The 17,503-nt window shown below is 41.3% G+C and overlaps 1 protein-coding gene across 4 annotated transcripts in view; it reads right to left on the minus strand.

Annotated features, from left to right (window-relative positions):
- SLC1A2 (solute carrier family 1 member 2) overlaps positions 1-17,503 on the minus strand; it is a 106,894-nt gene that overhangs the window by 16,931 nt on the left and 72,460 nt on the right. For all 4 annotated transcript variants that reach the window (XM_074809777.1, XM_074809776.1, XM_074809775.1 and 1 more), the window contains exons 5-9: positions 14,797-14,965; positions 11,733-11,859; positions 8,685-8,918; positions 4,876-5,070; positions 2,023-2,157 (exon numbers count right to left, since the gene is read on the minus strand). In XM_074809777.1, coding sequence (XP_074665878.1) covers positions 2,023-2,157; positions 4,876-5,070; positions 8,685-8,918; positions 11,733-11,859; positions 14,797-14,965 — 860 coding nt within the window. The remainder of the gene's footprint in view (positions 1-2,022; positions 2,158-4,875; positions 5,071-8,684; positions 8,919-11,732; positions 11,860-14,796; positions 14,966-17,503) is intronic.

Here is a 17,503-nt window from a genome sequence, read left to right on the forward strand (position 1 = left end):
AATCATGCTGCAGTTGCACTGCTGATTGTTAGGCCAGAAGGATCCCAACCCAACCGTTTGTGCTGAAAGGTTCTTTTTGCCTGGCATTTATTTTGGAAAGATACCTTGAAATATTTCTTTCAGAAGTGCTATCCCTCCTACACTTACGTTCATCACCGCTACAGCTCCACAGTACAGGCATGTTTATTTCCCAAGCAGGGTTGGATGAGCCAGTGGGAACAATGCTGCTGAGGCTGAGCCCGAAACGCAACACCTATTGTGGATCAGAACTGCTGGTAAACTTACAGCTCTGAGGTTTGCTAGTGTGGGCAGAGTTTCTCAGTCCACAAGAATATTTTTAAATGACATTTCCCTAAAATACCAAACAAACCACAGGCTCCTTTTGCACATCCTCCTACCAGCTGCAGAAACCTACCTATTTGCCTTACTTTGAGAGCCAGAAAAAACATATATTTAAAATGAGTATGCACCTCCCTTTTGCTCTCCTCCTCCCAGCTGCAGATTCCTATGCCACTTTCCTGTTTTCAACCATGACCTCATAAATATAATAAACCCACAGAATATCACATTTTTCCCTACACCAGCTGTACTCTGACTGCTGAACCCTGCCTCATTTCACCATTCTGAGTCATAATATTCAGTTATATATAAAATATGTAAGTCATCTCTTCCCTTTGCCTTCCCAAGCTGTAAATTCTTCTCTCGTTTTTCCCTGAAACAGAAATTGGAGCTGTGTGCTATTCTTCACAACTCTTAGTGACAAGATAGGTAATAACAGATAGAGTATAGCAGTAGATCCAAAATACATGTCTGAGGACTGACCAAGTTCTTGAATTCTTCTCAATAAGCCAAAAGATGACAGAAAATTAATTTTCTATTTTATCTTCACATTCTCAACTCTGTTACTTCTTCTTGCACAATTTTAGTGGTGTATCTGGAGGTGAGAGCTACCACAAGCGGGCAGCTGAGGCTGCTAGTGTAGGAGGAAATGCACAAATAGTACAGAGTGGTACTTACATCTCCCCTTCTGGGCACCACGGCTGGCACAACAGGAACATACGTAAAAGAATATTAAGGGAAAGACAGCTGTTGGCCAGAATATACTGTGCTGCAGCAGTACAGGACAATATAAAAGCCTCTAGAGGCCAGTACAACTTAGAGGACTACAGAGTCCCTGTCAGCATTGCGTAGGTGACAGAGATATCCACATTGTCAAATGACAACATGAGAAAGGATGTGGCTCGGCATATGCTCCGTCTGTATTTCCAGCTTCTCTGTTCAAATGTTGAAGAACAAAAGCCTTGGAAAACTACCCGTGGGTTAGCTGTTTCTCATCAGAGGACCTGCAATGGCACTGAAGGACTTCGATCGCAAGTCCTTGAAAATGAAAGTCAGTCTTTCCAGTTTGAGAGATCTGTCAGTAAAATCAAACTAGGGAATGACCTTCTCTCTTTCAGTTTGCTTTCTTATTTGTCTTTGGTTTATATCCTGCTCTAGAACAGTTGCTTCCTTAAAAGTATTTTACTTTCTTATATACAAAAAGAAATAGACTTTCCCCACTATGAGCATAAAACATTTGATGCTACAAATGCCCAAACCACCTTGAAATTTGCTGACAACATCCTGATGGAACCTGCATTTTCAGCATTTGTCTTTAATTTTGGACCAGAACTATAAGAAACAGAAATATGAAAGCAAAGATCAGAAAACAGTTCTTGAGCTATGTCTGTAATGGAGAGGCATCATTAAGAAGAAGAAAATACATGAGCATGAGCCCAAGGGTCTTACAAGAAGATCCTTGGCTCACAGAAACTGTCTTCAGTAGCTCTGTGAAAATGTGTACCAGTGGAGAAACGGATTTCAGTGTCTCCTACTTCATCAAATAGCCTATTTATTTCCTCCTTTGCTTCATCTGTAGAGGAGAGTCTTAGAGTTCTTTAAGATCATTGGCTGAAACGCACTACAGACAAGTATTACTTCACTACTTTTTCTGCACCAAGCAATGGAGTCAGCACAACTTACAAAAGCCAGTCAACAGCAACAAGCAAACTGATGTCCTGGGTAGGGAGACCCACTGCAGTGAGGATCAGAAGCATAGTGACGAGTCCCGCGCTGGGAATACTGGCAGCTCCAACACTTGCAAGGGTGGCGGTCAAACTGCAAAAACAAAAATCAAATGGGGGTAGCAGGAAAAGGAACATGCACTTCCATTGCATACTTTCCATGAGTTCTTCCCAGAAAACTAACAACTATATGATAAATCACGGTAAGCTCACCATAGTTTTCACGCTTGTTTTTCTCAAAAAATATTCATCAGGGAAGGCTAGATCAATGCGGTTTGTTCTGAGAGTTGTAAGAGAGCTGTCTGAGAGTTTTAAGTTTTGTAAGTTGGTTGTGACATTCAAATCTTTGTCCTGGTGTTTTCTGAGCTCTACCAACACATCCAGGGTGTTGAATCCTGAGTTTTGATTATCTGGACTTGCTGAAGTTTGGTGGCTACAGGTTGAATTTTCAGAGTATTTAATTTCTGTTTATTTATGGTACTTGAAGACTGAATTGTGAGGTAATGGCTGAGAGAAAGTGGTTATTATGAAGTACAGAAGATTAAAAGTTTTGGCATCCAAAACTCCCACAGTACAAGCCAGTGGTGTACCAAGCCTAGATACAAATCACCCTTCATTCATCTGAATGTTTCATAAAACCAAACCTGTCCTTCTTTTTGCCTCTCTTATTTTTTTAAGAAGACCAGCAGAGTGAATGTCTGTGCTCCAAATGTTTGTAAAAATACAATACAGACCATAACAAATACCAACATCATTGGACAATCCCATGAAGAATGGAAAATAAATTTGTCAGAGAACAAGCCAAGGGGAGAAAAACAGGGAAGAGAAGGAGAAGAAGAGGGAGAGGGAGGGAAGGGAAAAAGGAAAAAGGGACAAGGAAAAAGAAACAAGGAAAGAGGAAAGAAAAAGTTATCTCTGTATTTTTGAACAACAGAAATGAGTAACATGGTTGTACTACCCTACAAATCTGGAAGTGCTTCCAACACAGAAGTAGTGGAAAAAGGTCTCTGCGGGGGGAAATCCTCTACAGCTAGCCACAGAACCACTCTATGAGGATGTTAGCCTGATTTAGAGCTGGCAGACGGCTGGGTGTGACCCAGACAATCCAAGCTGCAGTGTGTTTGTCAGGTGTCTGGGTTATAGTGCAACCTGGTCTACTAAACGCCCATATAGGTCCAGCAGGCGTACAGGTAGGATGCTCTGCTCTGCCGTCAGGCTCTGCACCTGGTGCCAGCTCCTTGGGCACTTCCAGTCTGAACTGCTACGGGATTGCTTCCAAGCTCTGTGAGGAAATACTCCTGCCAACTTTCCCACAGCAGCACTTACAGGTCTGGAGGAGAATGAAGCTAGCACTGCTCAAGTCTAAACGCAGTCTGGCTTAGCTACCATTTCCAAGACCACCCTCTCCCAAAGAAGACAGGATCTACATGACCAATTGAAGCAACTAGGGCTGATCAAAGGCTAATTAAGTCTTGGTGAGTTTATGTCTGGGTCATATTGCTGTAGCAAAAATGCTATAGTGCATACATGAGGAGAACCAGTGGTTTTCTTACAAAGAGCCCAAAGTTGCCACCTGCTTAGTAAGTGTGAGTCACAAAGCTGGCTACACCAGCCTTGAAATGGTGAGGTCAGGAAGAGCTAATGGGTCAGTTCCTCAGAGGAGTAGAAGAGGAGCAACTCAGGTTCAGGCCTATCAAATCTCTTGGACAACAGCTAACCCCTGGTCTCAATTTAGTTTAATATGTGGCATCTCTGAAATTACTGTTTTCAGTCTTAGGAACAAATATGCATCATGCAGGTCTAGCAACTGCCTTCATTAGAAGCAGCCCTGAACCTTTTACAAACCTTGACTTTTACTATTTCAGGGGTTGGGGCAGGAAGTAAAGAAATGGAAAACGTGGAACTACTATAGCTGGGCAAGAAACATAGAATTAGACATCCCTTCGCAGGAGTTTCCTTAGTGCTAAAAGGGTTTAATAGAAGAGAGGTGGGTGAATGAAAACTACAGGAAGGCGGCAAACTTGGCAGCCTTCACTTGTGGTTTCCATTTTAACTATTCAAAAGGTTAGGCCTGGTGTCCTCATCAAGTTTTCCATTGTAAATTAACTTTAGCTGCAGCGGTCATAACTTTGCCATTGTTTTTTATTAGTTACCCTACCTAATAGGTCTTAAAACTTCGTTACAGTAAACAGTATTCAATCACTCTTATCCACTTTTAATGGGCACTTTTCTTTGTCCTCCCAGATATTCACCTTAGTCCAAGATGGGACAATTTGATATGAAAAGACTAAAGCTAGTAATTGCTGGGTTAGAGACAAAAAGGCTGGGAGTATTCAGACCATGCTGCGGGCAATCTCACCCTCAGGCTGTCCTATTCTCAGTCCATTTTGTGTGCCGTTCACCAAAGTCACCGAAAAAGTACAGGCAAATGTAAATACACGGATACATTTTTTAGGTACCCTTTTCTCTTCCAATATATAAAAAGGACACATTCTAGAAAGTTAATGCCCCATATATCACTTGTAGTGTGCCTCTATACTAAAAAAAGGCATTGCATTGCACAGGGAATGCTGTATTTCACATCATATTGTCAACTGCAAAATTCTGTAAAACACCACTAGCAAGAATTAAGGCTGCAAATGATAGAAAATTCATGTCACCAGAGAACCATGTATATGCCATTCCTTTGCATATCATTATTAGAGATCCATGGATTTCACAGCGAAACCCACAGCTACTGAGAAGACATCCAACCCAAAGCTTCACATTTTACAGTCTGTAGAAACAATGCCTACAAGTATTTTGAACTGACCTCACAGTAACTATCTGGCCTCCATCCAGCTCAATTCCATTCATCTGTGCAATGAAGATGGCAGCCACAGCTTCATAAAGGGCAGTTCCATCCATGTTAATAGTTGCTCCAACAGGAAGAACGAACCTTGTTACGCGCTTATCAATGCCTAGATTTTCTTCAAGACACCGGAATGTGACAGGTAATGTTCCAGCACTGAAGGAGAGAAAGCAAGAAAGTAGAGAAAACCTAATTACCATATAATATATACACATAAGGGAGTAAAGTCAGAAATTCTGCTATGATTATTTACATTTTCTACTTCCACTGTCTGCTGTGATTCAAGCTTTTTTCACCCAATTTTTAAATTAAACCTACATTTAGCTGGAAGTGGGACTGAAGCCAAGACACGAACACGACTTGAAGTAGGAATGAGAGCTTGAGACAGTGTATATGAATTTTTCAGACTCATTTATTAATTACTTCTTGCATTTTGTTCAAAAAGACAAGTTCCAAATGTTTTCTGATGGACAGAACTATGAGCGTAGGGACAAATCCTATGATTCTATGATTTCTTTGATTGTGAATTTGATCTGAATGGAGAAATCAGTGTTGCATTAAGGAGTGAAAAAGCCAGGCAAAAAGATATAACCCACGGAGTTCCCAGACACTGGAGGACAGGAAAGGATATGAAACACAGCTGGAGGATAGGAAAAGACCCAAAAGATGGCTGGAAGAGGGGAACAGCTCCTTGCACAGATCCACAGTGCCTCGCCTTTGTGGGAATAGTGCAGGCTGTTACATTCACTTGCTCAAAACCAAACACCTTCATCAAAAAATACTGCTGAAACCAGAACATATTCTTGTTCCCTATAGATGCAAATATCTTGTTCCCTATAGACGCAAATATCTTCTACTTCTTCCCTTCCCTGGCAGGTCTGCCTGCTTCAGGCAAAGGAAGGCAAATTGCTGTAACATGCATGAAACCCAACACAGGAACATGTTTTGGTTCCTTACTTTTCTGTGTTATCTCTGAGGTCAAGTCCACCACTAAATGAAGTTGGTTGTTGCCTGAGAAGCTGTTCTGAAAAGAAAGCTGACCTGGGGAAATTCCTTTTAATTGATGTTTCATACAGAAGCAGCTGGAGCACATCTGCTGCGGTTTATTTGCTTTTCTTCAGCTGAGTCAGGAGAATGTCTCAAAGGTCTTCACCACTGTATCCTACTAATTCTGGTGTCATTGCCCCTACAAAAATACTGATTTGCTCACAGAAGAATAAAGGACTAGACTCACCAAATTTTCTCAGATAAATACTTGCAGCATATTGGTGCTAGTACCTTGCAACTTCAGGGTCTTTCCAACTCATTCATTCATCCACTACCATAGAGATGCTATTGGGTACAAAAAATGTAATCTTTCCATTTTACAGAAAATTAAACCATGACAAAGGCAGCTTAAGGAATGACTGAGATACCTAACTATAAAAATGTAGTGTCATAATAAACGTTGTAGGTTTTCTGGAACAGGCACATGCGGCTGACTTATCTCGCATGGGATCTACGGAAAACCCAAACCCTTCTGAATTGGCAGACGCCTGAGTCACTTCCTAAATGAGCGCTCTTGTCCCACACCTATGGAAACATGAGTTAGAAGATACAAGCTTCTAGATCCCCACCTTGTGCTCAAATGACTGGACCATTCTTTGTTCAGAGGTGATTTTTTTAACAGATATCAGTAAGCCAGCTACACAGTACCAATCACTTGCATTCTAGCATCTTTACAAATATATTTGTAATTATGATTTATTTTACTGTGTTTTTAATCAAAGGTAATCAAATGTTTAATATTCTGTGGGTTTAGCCAATAACTACTAGTCAGTTATCAAGTAAGTTCCAGGATCACTTTGACTCCTACAGCAAAGATATTCCTATATCTTATTAAAAGAAAAATAGAATATAAAACGTAGTTCACTGACACACATTGAAACTCAGCCAGATAAGGTCCTTTTTCTTCAGAAATACAAGTCCCACCTTACCCTTACTGCTACACAAGGTGTGTACCAGCCATGGCCTACCATTGTTGCCATGAACCCCGACGAGCTCAGCAGCCAGAGACTATGCAAATATCTTGCCCCTTCAGTTCTGCCACCATGAGCAAGGACAGGCAGGCAGACCAAGGACAGGCAGACAGATCATTTCTTTATTAGAAGAGCACAACACGTAGATGCCTTCCATGGTTCCTCAGCCTGGCCAAAGAGCTTTAATAGGTCCCTGAATAGGAAGCACTTGAAACTTCCAGAGGTACTGGGTTAGACCATATGATGGTGATTGTCGTCATGTGGTGACTTGTCTGTGGTGCTATGAACTAGTCCACTTCCATTTAGCCAGTAATTCAGATCTGGATAGCAGTCAGGTGGTAAAGATAGTATCCAAGTAAATCCATATGCTGGAATCACTTTGAATCTCCTACATTTTGCCACTTCGGTACTCCAGAAGAAAAACATTATTTCATGCTAAAAAAACCCCATGCTGTGTATGGACACTGTAAATTTTGTATTGAAATCTAAGTGGAAACTCAAATACTTCAATGAATTTAGGGAAACTGTGGTTTAATCCTGGCCAGTTATACCTCCTATAATCCTACATTGTTTATCACAGAGCCACAGAATTGATGAGTTTGGAAGGCACCTCTGGAGGTCACCTATTCCAACCACCTTGCTCAGGGTAGGGCAGCTAGGGCAGATTGCCCAGGACCATGCCCAGACAGGTTCTGTGTACCTCCGTGGGTGGAGACTCCACGTCCCGTCTGGGCAACCTGTGTCAGCATTCAACCACCGTCACAGTAAATCACAGTGAAAAGAGTTTTTTGTGTTCAAGATAGAATTTCTTGTGTTCCAGTCTGTGCCCACTCCCTCTCATCCTGGGCACTGCTGAGAAGAGTCTTGCTTCATCTTGTCTGCACTGTCTCAGCAGATATTTATGCACATCAGTAAGGTCCCCCCCGAGCCTCTTGTTCATCAGGGGAGAAGCTGTTCAGCATAGTCGTTTGGGTTGATCCAAAGAGGCAGATGAATTACAGTTCTTTCAAGGCATTCCCTGAAATGAAGACTGCTCAGTTTTCTCACGGTCAGTTTTGAACTTGGCTTTTTTGTTTTCACCTTTTTAATTGAAATGGAAGATTAAATTTTCTTCAGAAATAAGACATTTATTGAAGAAAAACACTTTAAAATATGGTATTTAACTGAAAAATATTTTCAACACAAGATCTACTAACTGCCCCAATGCAAAGCATCAATTTATTACTGAGCTGAGTTGCCTACATACTGTGTTGAGTCTGTTCTGTGCATTAGGAATGAGTCTAAAGTGCTCAGCTCGTCAATGAAGTCCCCTTACTCTGCCAAAATGGATGAAAGAATAAAATAAGAGGTTTTTTTCATTTCTTTCTTGAAACTTAGCACTGTTTATTTTTTTTCTCCACCACAATGAGACTGGTCTTAACATGCTTTCAAAACAAATAGAATTATCACTGTTTCCTAGTTGAGGAAACAAGTACAGAGGTAACACAATTTGCACAAGTCATTCAGCCAGTGACAGAAACAAAACCAAAAAGTGGATCTCCCAACTCTGCAGTTGGCTGCACGACCTTGCTAAAAAGTCCCAAAGGTGTGTGGTTATTTTTATTTATTTCAACCTGGCTGGATCAAAAGTAGTTTTTATTCAATGGCATAAAATGATTTTGCAGTGAAGGTCAGAACAGCAGATGTATTATCGCTAAACAGCAGCTAATAATCTGCTAAAAAATAAAGCAAGCTGTTATTTCTCAAGTGTACCTGGAAGCTGTGCCTAGTGCTGTGATCCATGCCTGGAAAATCCCAGCAAGGAATGAAAATGGGCTTTTCCTTGTTATCACAAAGTAGAGCAGAGGCAGGAAGATCCCTCCATGGATGACAAGACCCACAATCACAGTGACCATGTACATGCCAAGTTGTCTAGCAACTACTTCTAAGTCCTTGATTGCAATGATTTTTCCACAGATGAGGCAAGCAATGCCCAAAGGGGAATACCTGGAGAAAGAGAACAAGCATAGACAGAACTAGTTTTTGCAGCATAGTCATAAAAATTGTGCTCAACAGAGTATAGACTGGAGAAAGAGTAGGGGCCTCTCAGGCTCAACACGGAGATGCAGATCAGGAATTGATGGAAATTCAATGGGTAGTTTTCACATCTTTTTAAAAAATAATGGCCATCTCCAGCAAAATCCCCATCTACTTCATTTCATTCCATCCCATCGAGCAGAATATACATTTCCTGAATACTCTTTGATCCTGGAAAAACATCGTACAAGAATACTACAGGCTTGGATGATTATGAAGGGTGGTCTAGTATTTGTTCTTAATACGTGAATTTTACAGTCCATTGCTCCTCTGGTTTCAGGGAGTTGCATTATTTGCTTCAGTTAAACTATTTGTTGAAGTTAAATGCTTTTACCTTGAAGGCTGCAAATGTTTCCATTATGCGCTTTCAACAATTTGGAGAAATGCTTTTTGTTTACGGATTTAATGAAGAATTAAGTGCTTTCTTACTTAGGGGAGGGTTTTTGTCACCTCAGTCATGTGGTTTCTTGATGGCATAAATGGAACTTTTAAATACGGTGATGATGGTAGCACAGTTCGGTAATAAAAAAAATGGAAATGAATGGATATTATTTTAAAAATGTAATAATCAGCTATAGTGAAAACTGCCTGGAAGACAACATTTATACCTGCACTGGTAAAGGTTACTTTATTATATCATGTTAAGTGACATTCACTTTCTCTATCTGCTTTATAAAACTTAAAGGGAGAAAGTAATGTGTGTAATGTGGAGAAACAGTAAACAAAATGCCTCTCTGAAAATAAATGGTAATGTGTATTTTCAAAAGTGATTAGTGATTTGGGTGCTTAATTAAAGCCAATACAAAGGAAACTGACTTTCAGAATAAAAAAGTGCTTCATGTTTTCTGTAAGAAACATCTCATGGTCTCTCAAGCAATGTGCCCAAAACCTGGAAAGCCCTCAGTCACTTGAAATGCAAGGCCAGCTGTGTATCATAAGAAGCCATGTTTCAATGAACTTGAAGAAACATATTTCTTATAAAGAATTACATGGCGTCAGAGCCAGGTGTCTGATTTGTTTCATGTTTGTGTAGCAATGCCATGTTCCTGAGAGTCTGGAGGTGCCACGGGAGTTACAGCTCTCTGTGCAGAGAAATCAGAAACCAAACAAAATGTAACTCTGCATAAAGAAGTGCATTTGTCTTTGTGAACACATTAAAACACCTGCTTGTGGCCACAACAATTCTTTAAAAATTCTAGACAGAAATGAATAAGTGGAATTCCCAACATCAATCTCCTTTGTCATGAAAAGAGAAATAAAAAGCACATCAGTGAAAAATAAATATTTACAGTGAATTTGTTGAAACTTGAATGATTTCCTGCCATTGCAACACTTGACTACTACAGAAAATTTATACTGTAGGCAAGGTATTATGTCTTGGGTGTACCAGCTGGTGCTAAGTGAAATAAGAGTAAATTCTAGCTCTTGGAGTGTTATGAGAATATAGTCACCGTCTCACTGTAGAGTCAAGAGCAGCAGGTTATAGTAACTATTGAAAGTAGTAGGGCTTGGGAACAACAACTGAGTTTTTATGCAGGAAGATCATCTACAGGAAAGCTGAAGCACAACAGGAATGCAAAGTCATTGCTTCAAGTTCTTTCCTTTGTTCTACACCTTTCCACATCGCTGTTGCTATCTGCATCACTCTTGCATAACAGTCTCCCTTTGAAACGCTGATGATGCTGAAGACTTGCACTTCAGGCACCCTGCTCCCTTTTCTATACGCTGTGTCCATCTAGAGCCTCGGAAGAGGCCCACTGCAGCCTTGTAACTCAGGAAATCACCTCCAGGGACACCAGGGAATCACAGGGAGCAATGAGCCACGACACATGTGTTGTATTGGAGTGGCTAGTTCTGCTTTCAAAGACCCAGGAGATACGAAACAATGCCGAAGTAGTGCAACGCCAAACGTAGCAATGCGTTTTTATGTTCTGAAAAACTGGTTTTGTGTGATATGGCCACGCTCGGCACTGCATACCAATAGCTTTGGGGAAGCCCTCAGAGGAAACATCTCCAAAAAAGAGAGAGAATCCCCTTCCAGAAATGTAAACTAGGGCTCAGTCTTAAATGGGTAAAGTCACTCCCTTGAAGGCAAGACAGGCCCCATTGTTACAAAGGGGTACACTTCAAAACCAGGATGGGTACCTCTCAGTGACCCCGCTGTGGAGAGGTTGTAAGACAACTGCTGCAGAAACTATGGGTGGAGGGACTACACATCACTGAAAACCACTGGAATTTTATTTGGTGGTCAAGTATTTTTACTACAGAAGACAGTGAATAACGTGTGTTTCCAGGCATCTTTGTAATTATACCTCCTAACTAATACCCTGGGAATATCCCAGGAGCTACGTCCCAGGAAGAATTGGATGTTTCGATGTTCTTATGTGGGGCATTCTTGCTTGCTTAGGTGTCCTTCTACGTAATGAACTTCCATAACCAATGTGGCATTTGAAGGCCTTTGCTGGTACCTGCATGTCTTGGATTTCAATAAACAAAGAACAGAATACCTTCAGAAGTATTTCAGATTGGGGCCTGAATAATCCTCAGCGAACAGAAAAAAGAAGTAATGCTGTTGTGGTTCCAACATACCTCTCGAGGCTTTAAAAAATGAACTACTTAATGACATTGTTTACTAACAAACTGTGGTCACTATATACTATATGAGGGTTTTATGAGGTTTTTTTAAATCTTGTTTTGTTCTAGAAATTAGAACTTCAAACTTACCACATGATCATAGTTACTAACTTCATTACAATCTCATTCAGGATGTTGAAGAAATCCACCATCATCTTGGCCTGTTCTCCCATTTTCCCCATAGCAATGCCAAAAGCAATAAAGAATCCTATCAGACCTATTGGGAAAAAATTGCAAGACAGAAAAAAAAAGCAAATAAACCCATGGTTTTTAGGAAGTTTTCACACCTAGTCAATGTCTTGATACTACCTGCTAATCCAGTTTTCAGAACCATCGTATATTACACATCTTTTGGGACTTTTTAACTCACTCTCAACTTTCATGATCATATTCGTAACACCTTTTATTCTTCAATATTTTAATAAATTCCAATTTCACAGCCCAACTATGTTGTTTTGTTTTTTCCCCAAATTGATCCGATCATCAAAAAAATATCTATGCCATAATCTTCTCAGTGCCATGCAACTGTTAGAAACCTCATAGCCCCTGGCAAATGGGAGAGGCAACACAGCACCATATCATGGCTCTTCTTTGTTGCTAAAACAGTCACTAGAGACCAAAAGCATTCTTCTCGATCTTTACAAAAGTCCCTTGACAGATTCAACCTACAGACTAGTCAGTCCTGGAGTACAGGGAAAGGCAAAACCAGCCCCAGAACAAAACTTTTGCAGGCCGGGAGTATTCCAGTTGAAGAAGGTTGAGGTGGGAGGAGAATGTGGGTATTACACTTTAAGCTAAACCAGGGAACTCCCATTAAACAGATTAACCTCACTGAAACCAGTTATCAGTGGATACATAATCATAGAATTCAATATGAGTAACATTTGGCTCCTAAATTTAAATGCTAAGGTGTAAAAATCTGGAGTACTGGACTATCAGGGTGAAAAACCGAGTGCCTCTGTCATGTATTACTTTGGAGCTGTGTCTCCAATGCTCACCTTTACCATCCAGCAATTTTCAGCGTCCAGAGTGGGATTATAACTGATACTGATCGATGGTTTGAATCTTCAGTCACCCTTTGAGGCTGAACTTTCAGTCATGCTATGAGTTCAGTATTTAACAAATATGTAAACTCATCTGGGAAATTCCTAAGGAAAAACCCACCAGGACACATTCAAGAGAAGGGAATTTCAGCTACCAGTACTCTGGGAAAAGACAGGCTGTCCCATATCCCCACACTGGCTTTAGCAATCAGACTTTTCTCTGTTTTTTTTTTTTTAAATCCAGTCTCCTGGATATAAAGCCATTCTTTAGCACCAAGCTATCTTTGTTGAGTCACTTGAATAGGGAAGTGAAGTGTATGTCTGTGTGCTGCAGAGCATAGAGAAATGATGAAAAGCTTTTCAGTCAAAGACCAAGTAACTTCCTGGAACTCAGGCTCTGCATCAGAAAATGCTAGTAGGTGGTTTTGTTTGTTAATTCCAAAAGAGCTGCTACATTAGTCATAAGAGTCAAGTTCGTTCATATCTGCGGGAATTTGCCTGGCTTGTACAGTTTATGCAAGCTGGATGGCAATGCCCCAGCATTTTTACTTCATTCAAAACCAAACCACACCACACCAAAAAACTCTGCAACATTTGAGAGTCATTGGTCAAAATACTACAGCAAATCCCCCATCTAAACTGTGTATTTCCTTTCTGTAGGAATTGTATTCAACCTTCTAGCTCTTCTCTTATCCATGACAGAGCTTGCACAAACCAAGTCCAGCACTAGATGTAATGCATCTCTCACATCAGAAATACTGCTTCATTTTCATGCATAAGCAGGGCTCCGGGAGAGAAAAAGGCAGTTGAGGGTAACAGCATGAGCAATGAGCTGCTGCCTCACACAGGGTGCAAAATGCCAATTTGCAGCTTTGAAAGAAAGTGGCTCCTCTGCCCACAGACATTGAATGGAAGGAGGAGGCATGGAGGCAGGCAGAATGCAGATCATCTCTGATCAGCTTGCTGATGCTATCTCCCCCACATCTAAGCAAAGCAGCCCCTGCCAACCAACTCAGCAGCACCTGGAGAAGCTCTGCAGGCACAGCAGCCACAGCAGCTGTACGCACCCCGTAAGGGGCCATTTCCCCCTAAAAAGTGATGGCTTAGTGGTGAGATAAAGCAGTAGTTTAGGTACTGCCACATACTGTCCCGCTTTGAGGAGGACGCCTACAAACACAGGTGTCAGCCTCAGCCCTGTGGACATGCTGCCACTGAGCATGTGTATCTTCAAGTGTAGGCGTGCCAATGAGGCTACAAATTGAGGGCTAATTTGTGACTGACTTCACCCACCACCAGAAAGTAAGAAGGTGAAGGAGGAGCACTCCTCTCTGGGCTGACAAAATGGTGAGTCTAAGCACAGAGGAGAAAATAGAAGAGGTCTGGCAGCTCTTTGCTCCCCCACGCCCCCGCCCCAGTCTAAACAGGTGCTTCAGGAAGGGGTGGGAGATCGTCAAAGCCTTTGTACCACCCCCACTTGCTGGCTTGTCCAGACAAGATGGCACAACGACAGTTGTTCCTAATTTGCAGCTGGTAAAGGTCAGCAGCCAAGATGAAAGAAGGAGGCAGCTGTGACTCAGAGATGTGTCAAACCTCTCTGGGATTTTTCTTGGGTGGTGCGGTTCACACCTCACCTCTCACTTCAGACTCTGCCTCAAGCCAAATCCTAGTTCAGCGTGCCTGAGACACCTTTGGGAAACAACTGAGCTCAGATTCATCAGGGGGTGGGTAAAGCACTGGCTCTTGAAGCTCTTCCCCATACTGTTTTGCCAATATGCATTAGTATTAGTCTAGGTAGGCTGCTTCTAGGATGAAAGGATATTTTGGGTACCTCCTCCATGCTCCCCCACGGTACTCCAGTCAATACCTGCAAAGCTGCCAATCCAGAATAATTCACTTGTTTGTTTCTGTGATACAGTCATATTTCTAGTCAGACCATCAGATTTTCAGCTCAGAGACCAATGGGCAGCCAGTAGGTTATAACATTGGATGATTATTTGGGGAGACCAAACCTGCACTGAAGAGCAGATCAGACAACACTGACTACCCAGTCACAGCCAAAAGCTGTGTCATACATATGACGTACATATTTGACAGGCAAAAAGTTCTCCTACCCAGGACATTCATGCCATCCTTAAATTCAAGTCCCTTCTTAATGATCAGCTGGGCTTCTGGTGGTGCTTCGCGCGCCGTCTCATTCATCATAGCAAAAGCAGAGTCGGTGACGTTAGGTGGTTCTTCAATGGGTGGTGGCACCAGCACCTTCTTGGTGACAGTTTGGATCTGAAGGCATTAAAAAGGGAGGATGAGAATGGAAACAGACGGAATGTAATCCATATGGGAGATCAGGAAATAATAATAAAAAGAGTCTTCACTTTAAATTCCAAGGAACTATATTTTTAAACAATTAGACATGCATTCCACAACCTCTTACCCCCTCTTCCAAAAATAAGTTGTTTTTTTTTTTTTTTAATAGTTCCAAGTGTCACAAAGTCCTGGGAGTCTTCCTCATGACTCTAGTGTGAAAAGTATGGCAAATACTTGTTCCTTACACTGCAATGTAACATTTTAGCCCCTTTGTCCAGATGGTTCACAAATGGTGCTTCACAGACTGTGTTACATGCTGATACCATTTATTTAGCACCAAAAGGCAGGCACCATCACAGCAGCAACTCTGCAGTAAGGATTGTTATGCAGGATAGTCTGCCCAGCTCAAGTTATTATAGTCTCATGGTTAACTTGAATCAAAAACTTAGAACATTTCCCACACTTCACTTTGTGATTGTGAGAGCTCAAAACGGAATACACACAGTCCCCTGAGCTCTCTAATTAAAATACTGTGAGTGACAGATAACAGAAAAATTATCAAAGTTGCCAGATACCTATTAAATCAAATCTGACCACCTCAAAAAAGAAGACATCAGCATCTGAATGGATCTGGACCCCTCCTGGCAGGGTCAAGGGAAAACTGGGAAGGAATGGTAGGGGGCGAAATGTGCTTGAGTTTACAGCTAGGAAAAAAGGGAGGAGGGAGTGGAAAAAGAGATCTCTGACTTGCAGCTTTTAGAAGGGACGTTTTCCTCCCACTTCACACTTTGAGCTTTTCCTGCCTCTTCATGGCTCTGGGACAGGCAAAATCATTAGGAAGCTATGACCAGTTTGCCACCTGCTCCCTACTTTCCTTGCTCCTAAAAACATGTTTGAGCAAGGCATCAGAAACGGTGCGTTAGGCTTTCAAAGAACATTTGCACATCCTTCCTGTTGAGATGGACATTGTAGTACCTGCTGTCCAAATCTAGAGAGGGAGATGCAGACAGAAAACCTACATAGATTTGTATGAGAAGCTCTTCAGTTGTTGTGAAACAACCCAACATTCCTGCACGTTTACATTTTTTTCGGAGATAAAATTTATCTGAGGGATGTTGTCAACACAACAGTTTTGATGTGAGGTATCCAGAATGTAAGAACAGAGTCACAGAAATTAAGCTTAAAACATTAGACTACACGCTCACCAAGTCCACTAGTCACTTAAGTCAAAGGCCTCAGTCCTTCTTTGCACAAGGCTACAGCCACTAAAAATGCTGAGCCTAACATCAAGTTCAGTTTCTGCCAACAACGTCTGAGGCCAGAAAACCATTTAAATGTCACAGTCATATTTATAGATGATAGTCCCATTCTCTTTCATGGCACATAGGTTTTTAAGTCACTTCTGGAATATCAGTTTTCACTATAAATTCAGACTTTCTTGTGGACTATACAAAAATTCAAGAGACACTGAAATCCCATGATGGTTCAGAGTTCAGTTTGCAAATGAACTGTCTAAAAATCACAAGCGAATCCCTTCCTTGCTTTCTGCCTGGTTGCAAGGGAAACACTGAATGGTCATGGAGAGGGTCCACATAAATGTAGGAAGAGAAAATATATGCTAACACCACTAAAAACAAGTAGTTTTCCTCCTAAATAAAGAAAAAGACAAGTAAAGCCTGACTCCTTACTGAGAAGCTAAGGGCTGAGAGAAGGCACAAGTTCCGTTTGGAAGGGAGCGTGACTTTGCAAATGAAAGGTGACTTTATGGCAGGGGCTTTCACTGGCAGTTAGTTTGGAATCTGATAAAATTAAACACTGGAAAGCCAAAGAGCTCAGTAGCTTTTCTGACTAATTTTAAAAAACAATCAATGGAATTGGTGACCTAAGCACTGATATTACTCACACTGAAAAAGCAATACTGAGGTCCCAAGAAAACTGACACGGGTAGCTTAATTCTTCTTTCTCCCACTTTTTGTCCCTTCGTTGAGATATTTGACCATTTTCAACTGACCTGAAATTTAATTCTCCTCTTTTCCACAGTTCAAATGAGGGAAAGGAAGAAAAATCCATAAGCACCTTACTCTCTCCTCACTCAATTTTGCAAAAATACATTTCACATGACATGTGACGTTAAGCCACCCACTGTTTGACCACATGACTGACATTCCCATGATGACTTGGAAATACTGAGAATGTTCTCTCTTTAAATCCCCAAGGACTATGTGTTTTTATGTGGAAGTCCATGGAAGAAGTTCAGTAATTCAAGCCCTTTTGACAGCTTAGGTTGCCCTCCATTCTTCCACCCGCTATGGCCGCTTCTCCCCTCCCCCTCTTCTCTTCACTTTATTCTTTAGCCATAACCACAGCTCCAGCTATCATGCCATTTCACATGGGAACACTTAAGAACAGGTTTGGCAACAAACCTTGTTCCATCCAAAAAAAAAAATATCTGCATGACAGCCAAATAATTTAGTTGTAGGAAAAAGCAGCTTACACACAAGTAATGTGCTTAAG

Source organism: Strix aluco, chromosome 31, assembly GCF_031877795.1.
Source record: "Strix aluco isolate bStrAlu1 chromosome 31, bStrAlu1.hap1, whole genome shotgun sequence".
Classification (NCBI taxonomy): Eukaryota; Metazoa; Chordata; class Aves; order Strigiformes; family Strigidae; genus Strix; species Strix aluco.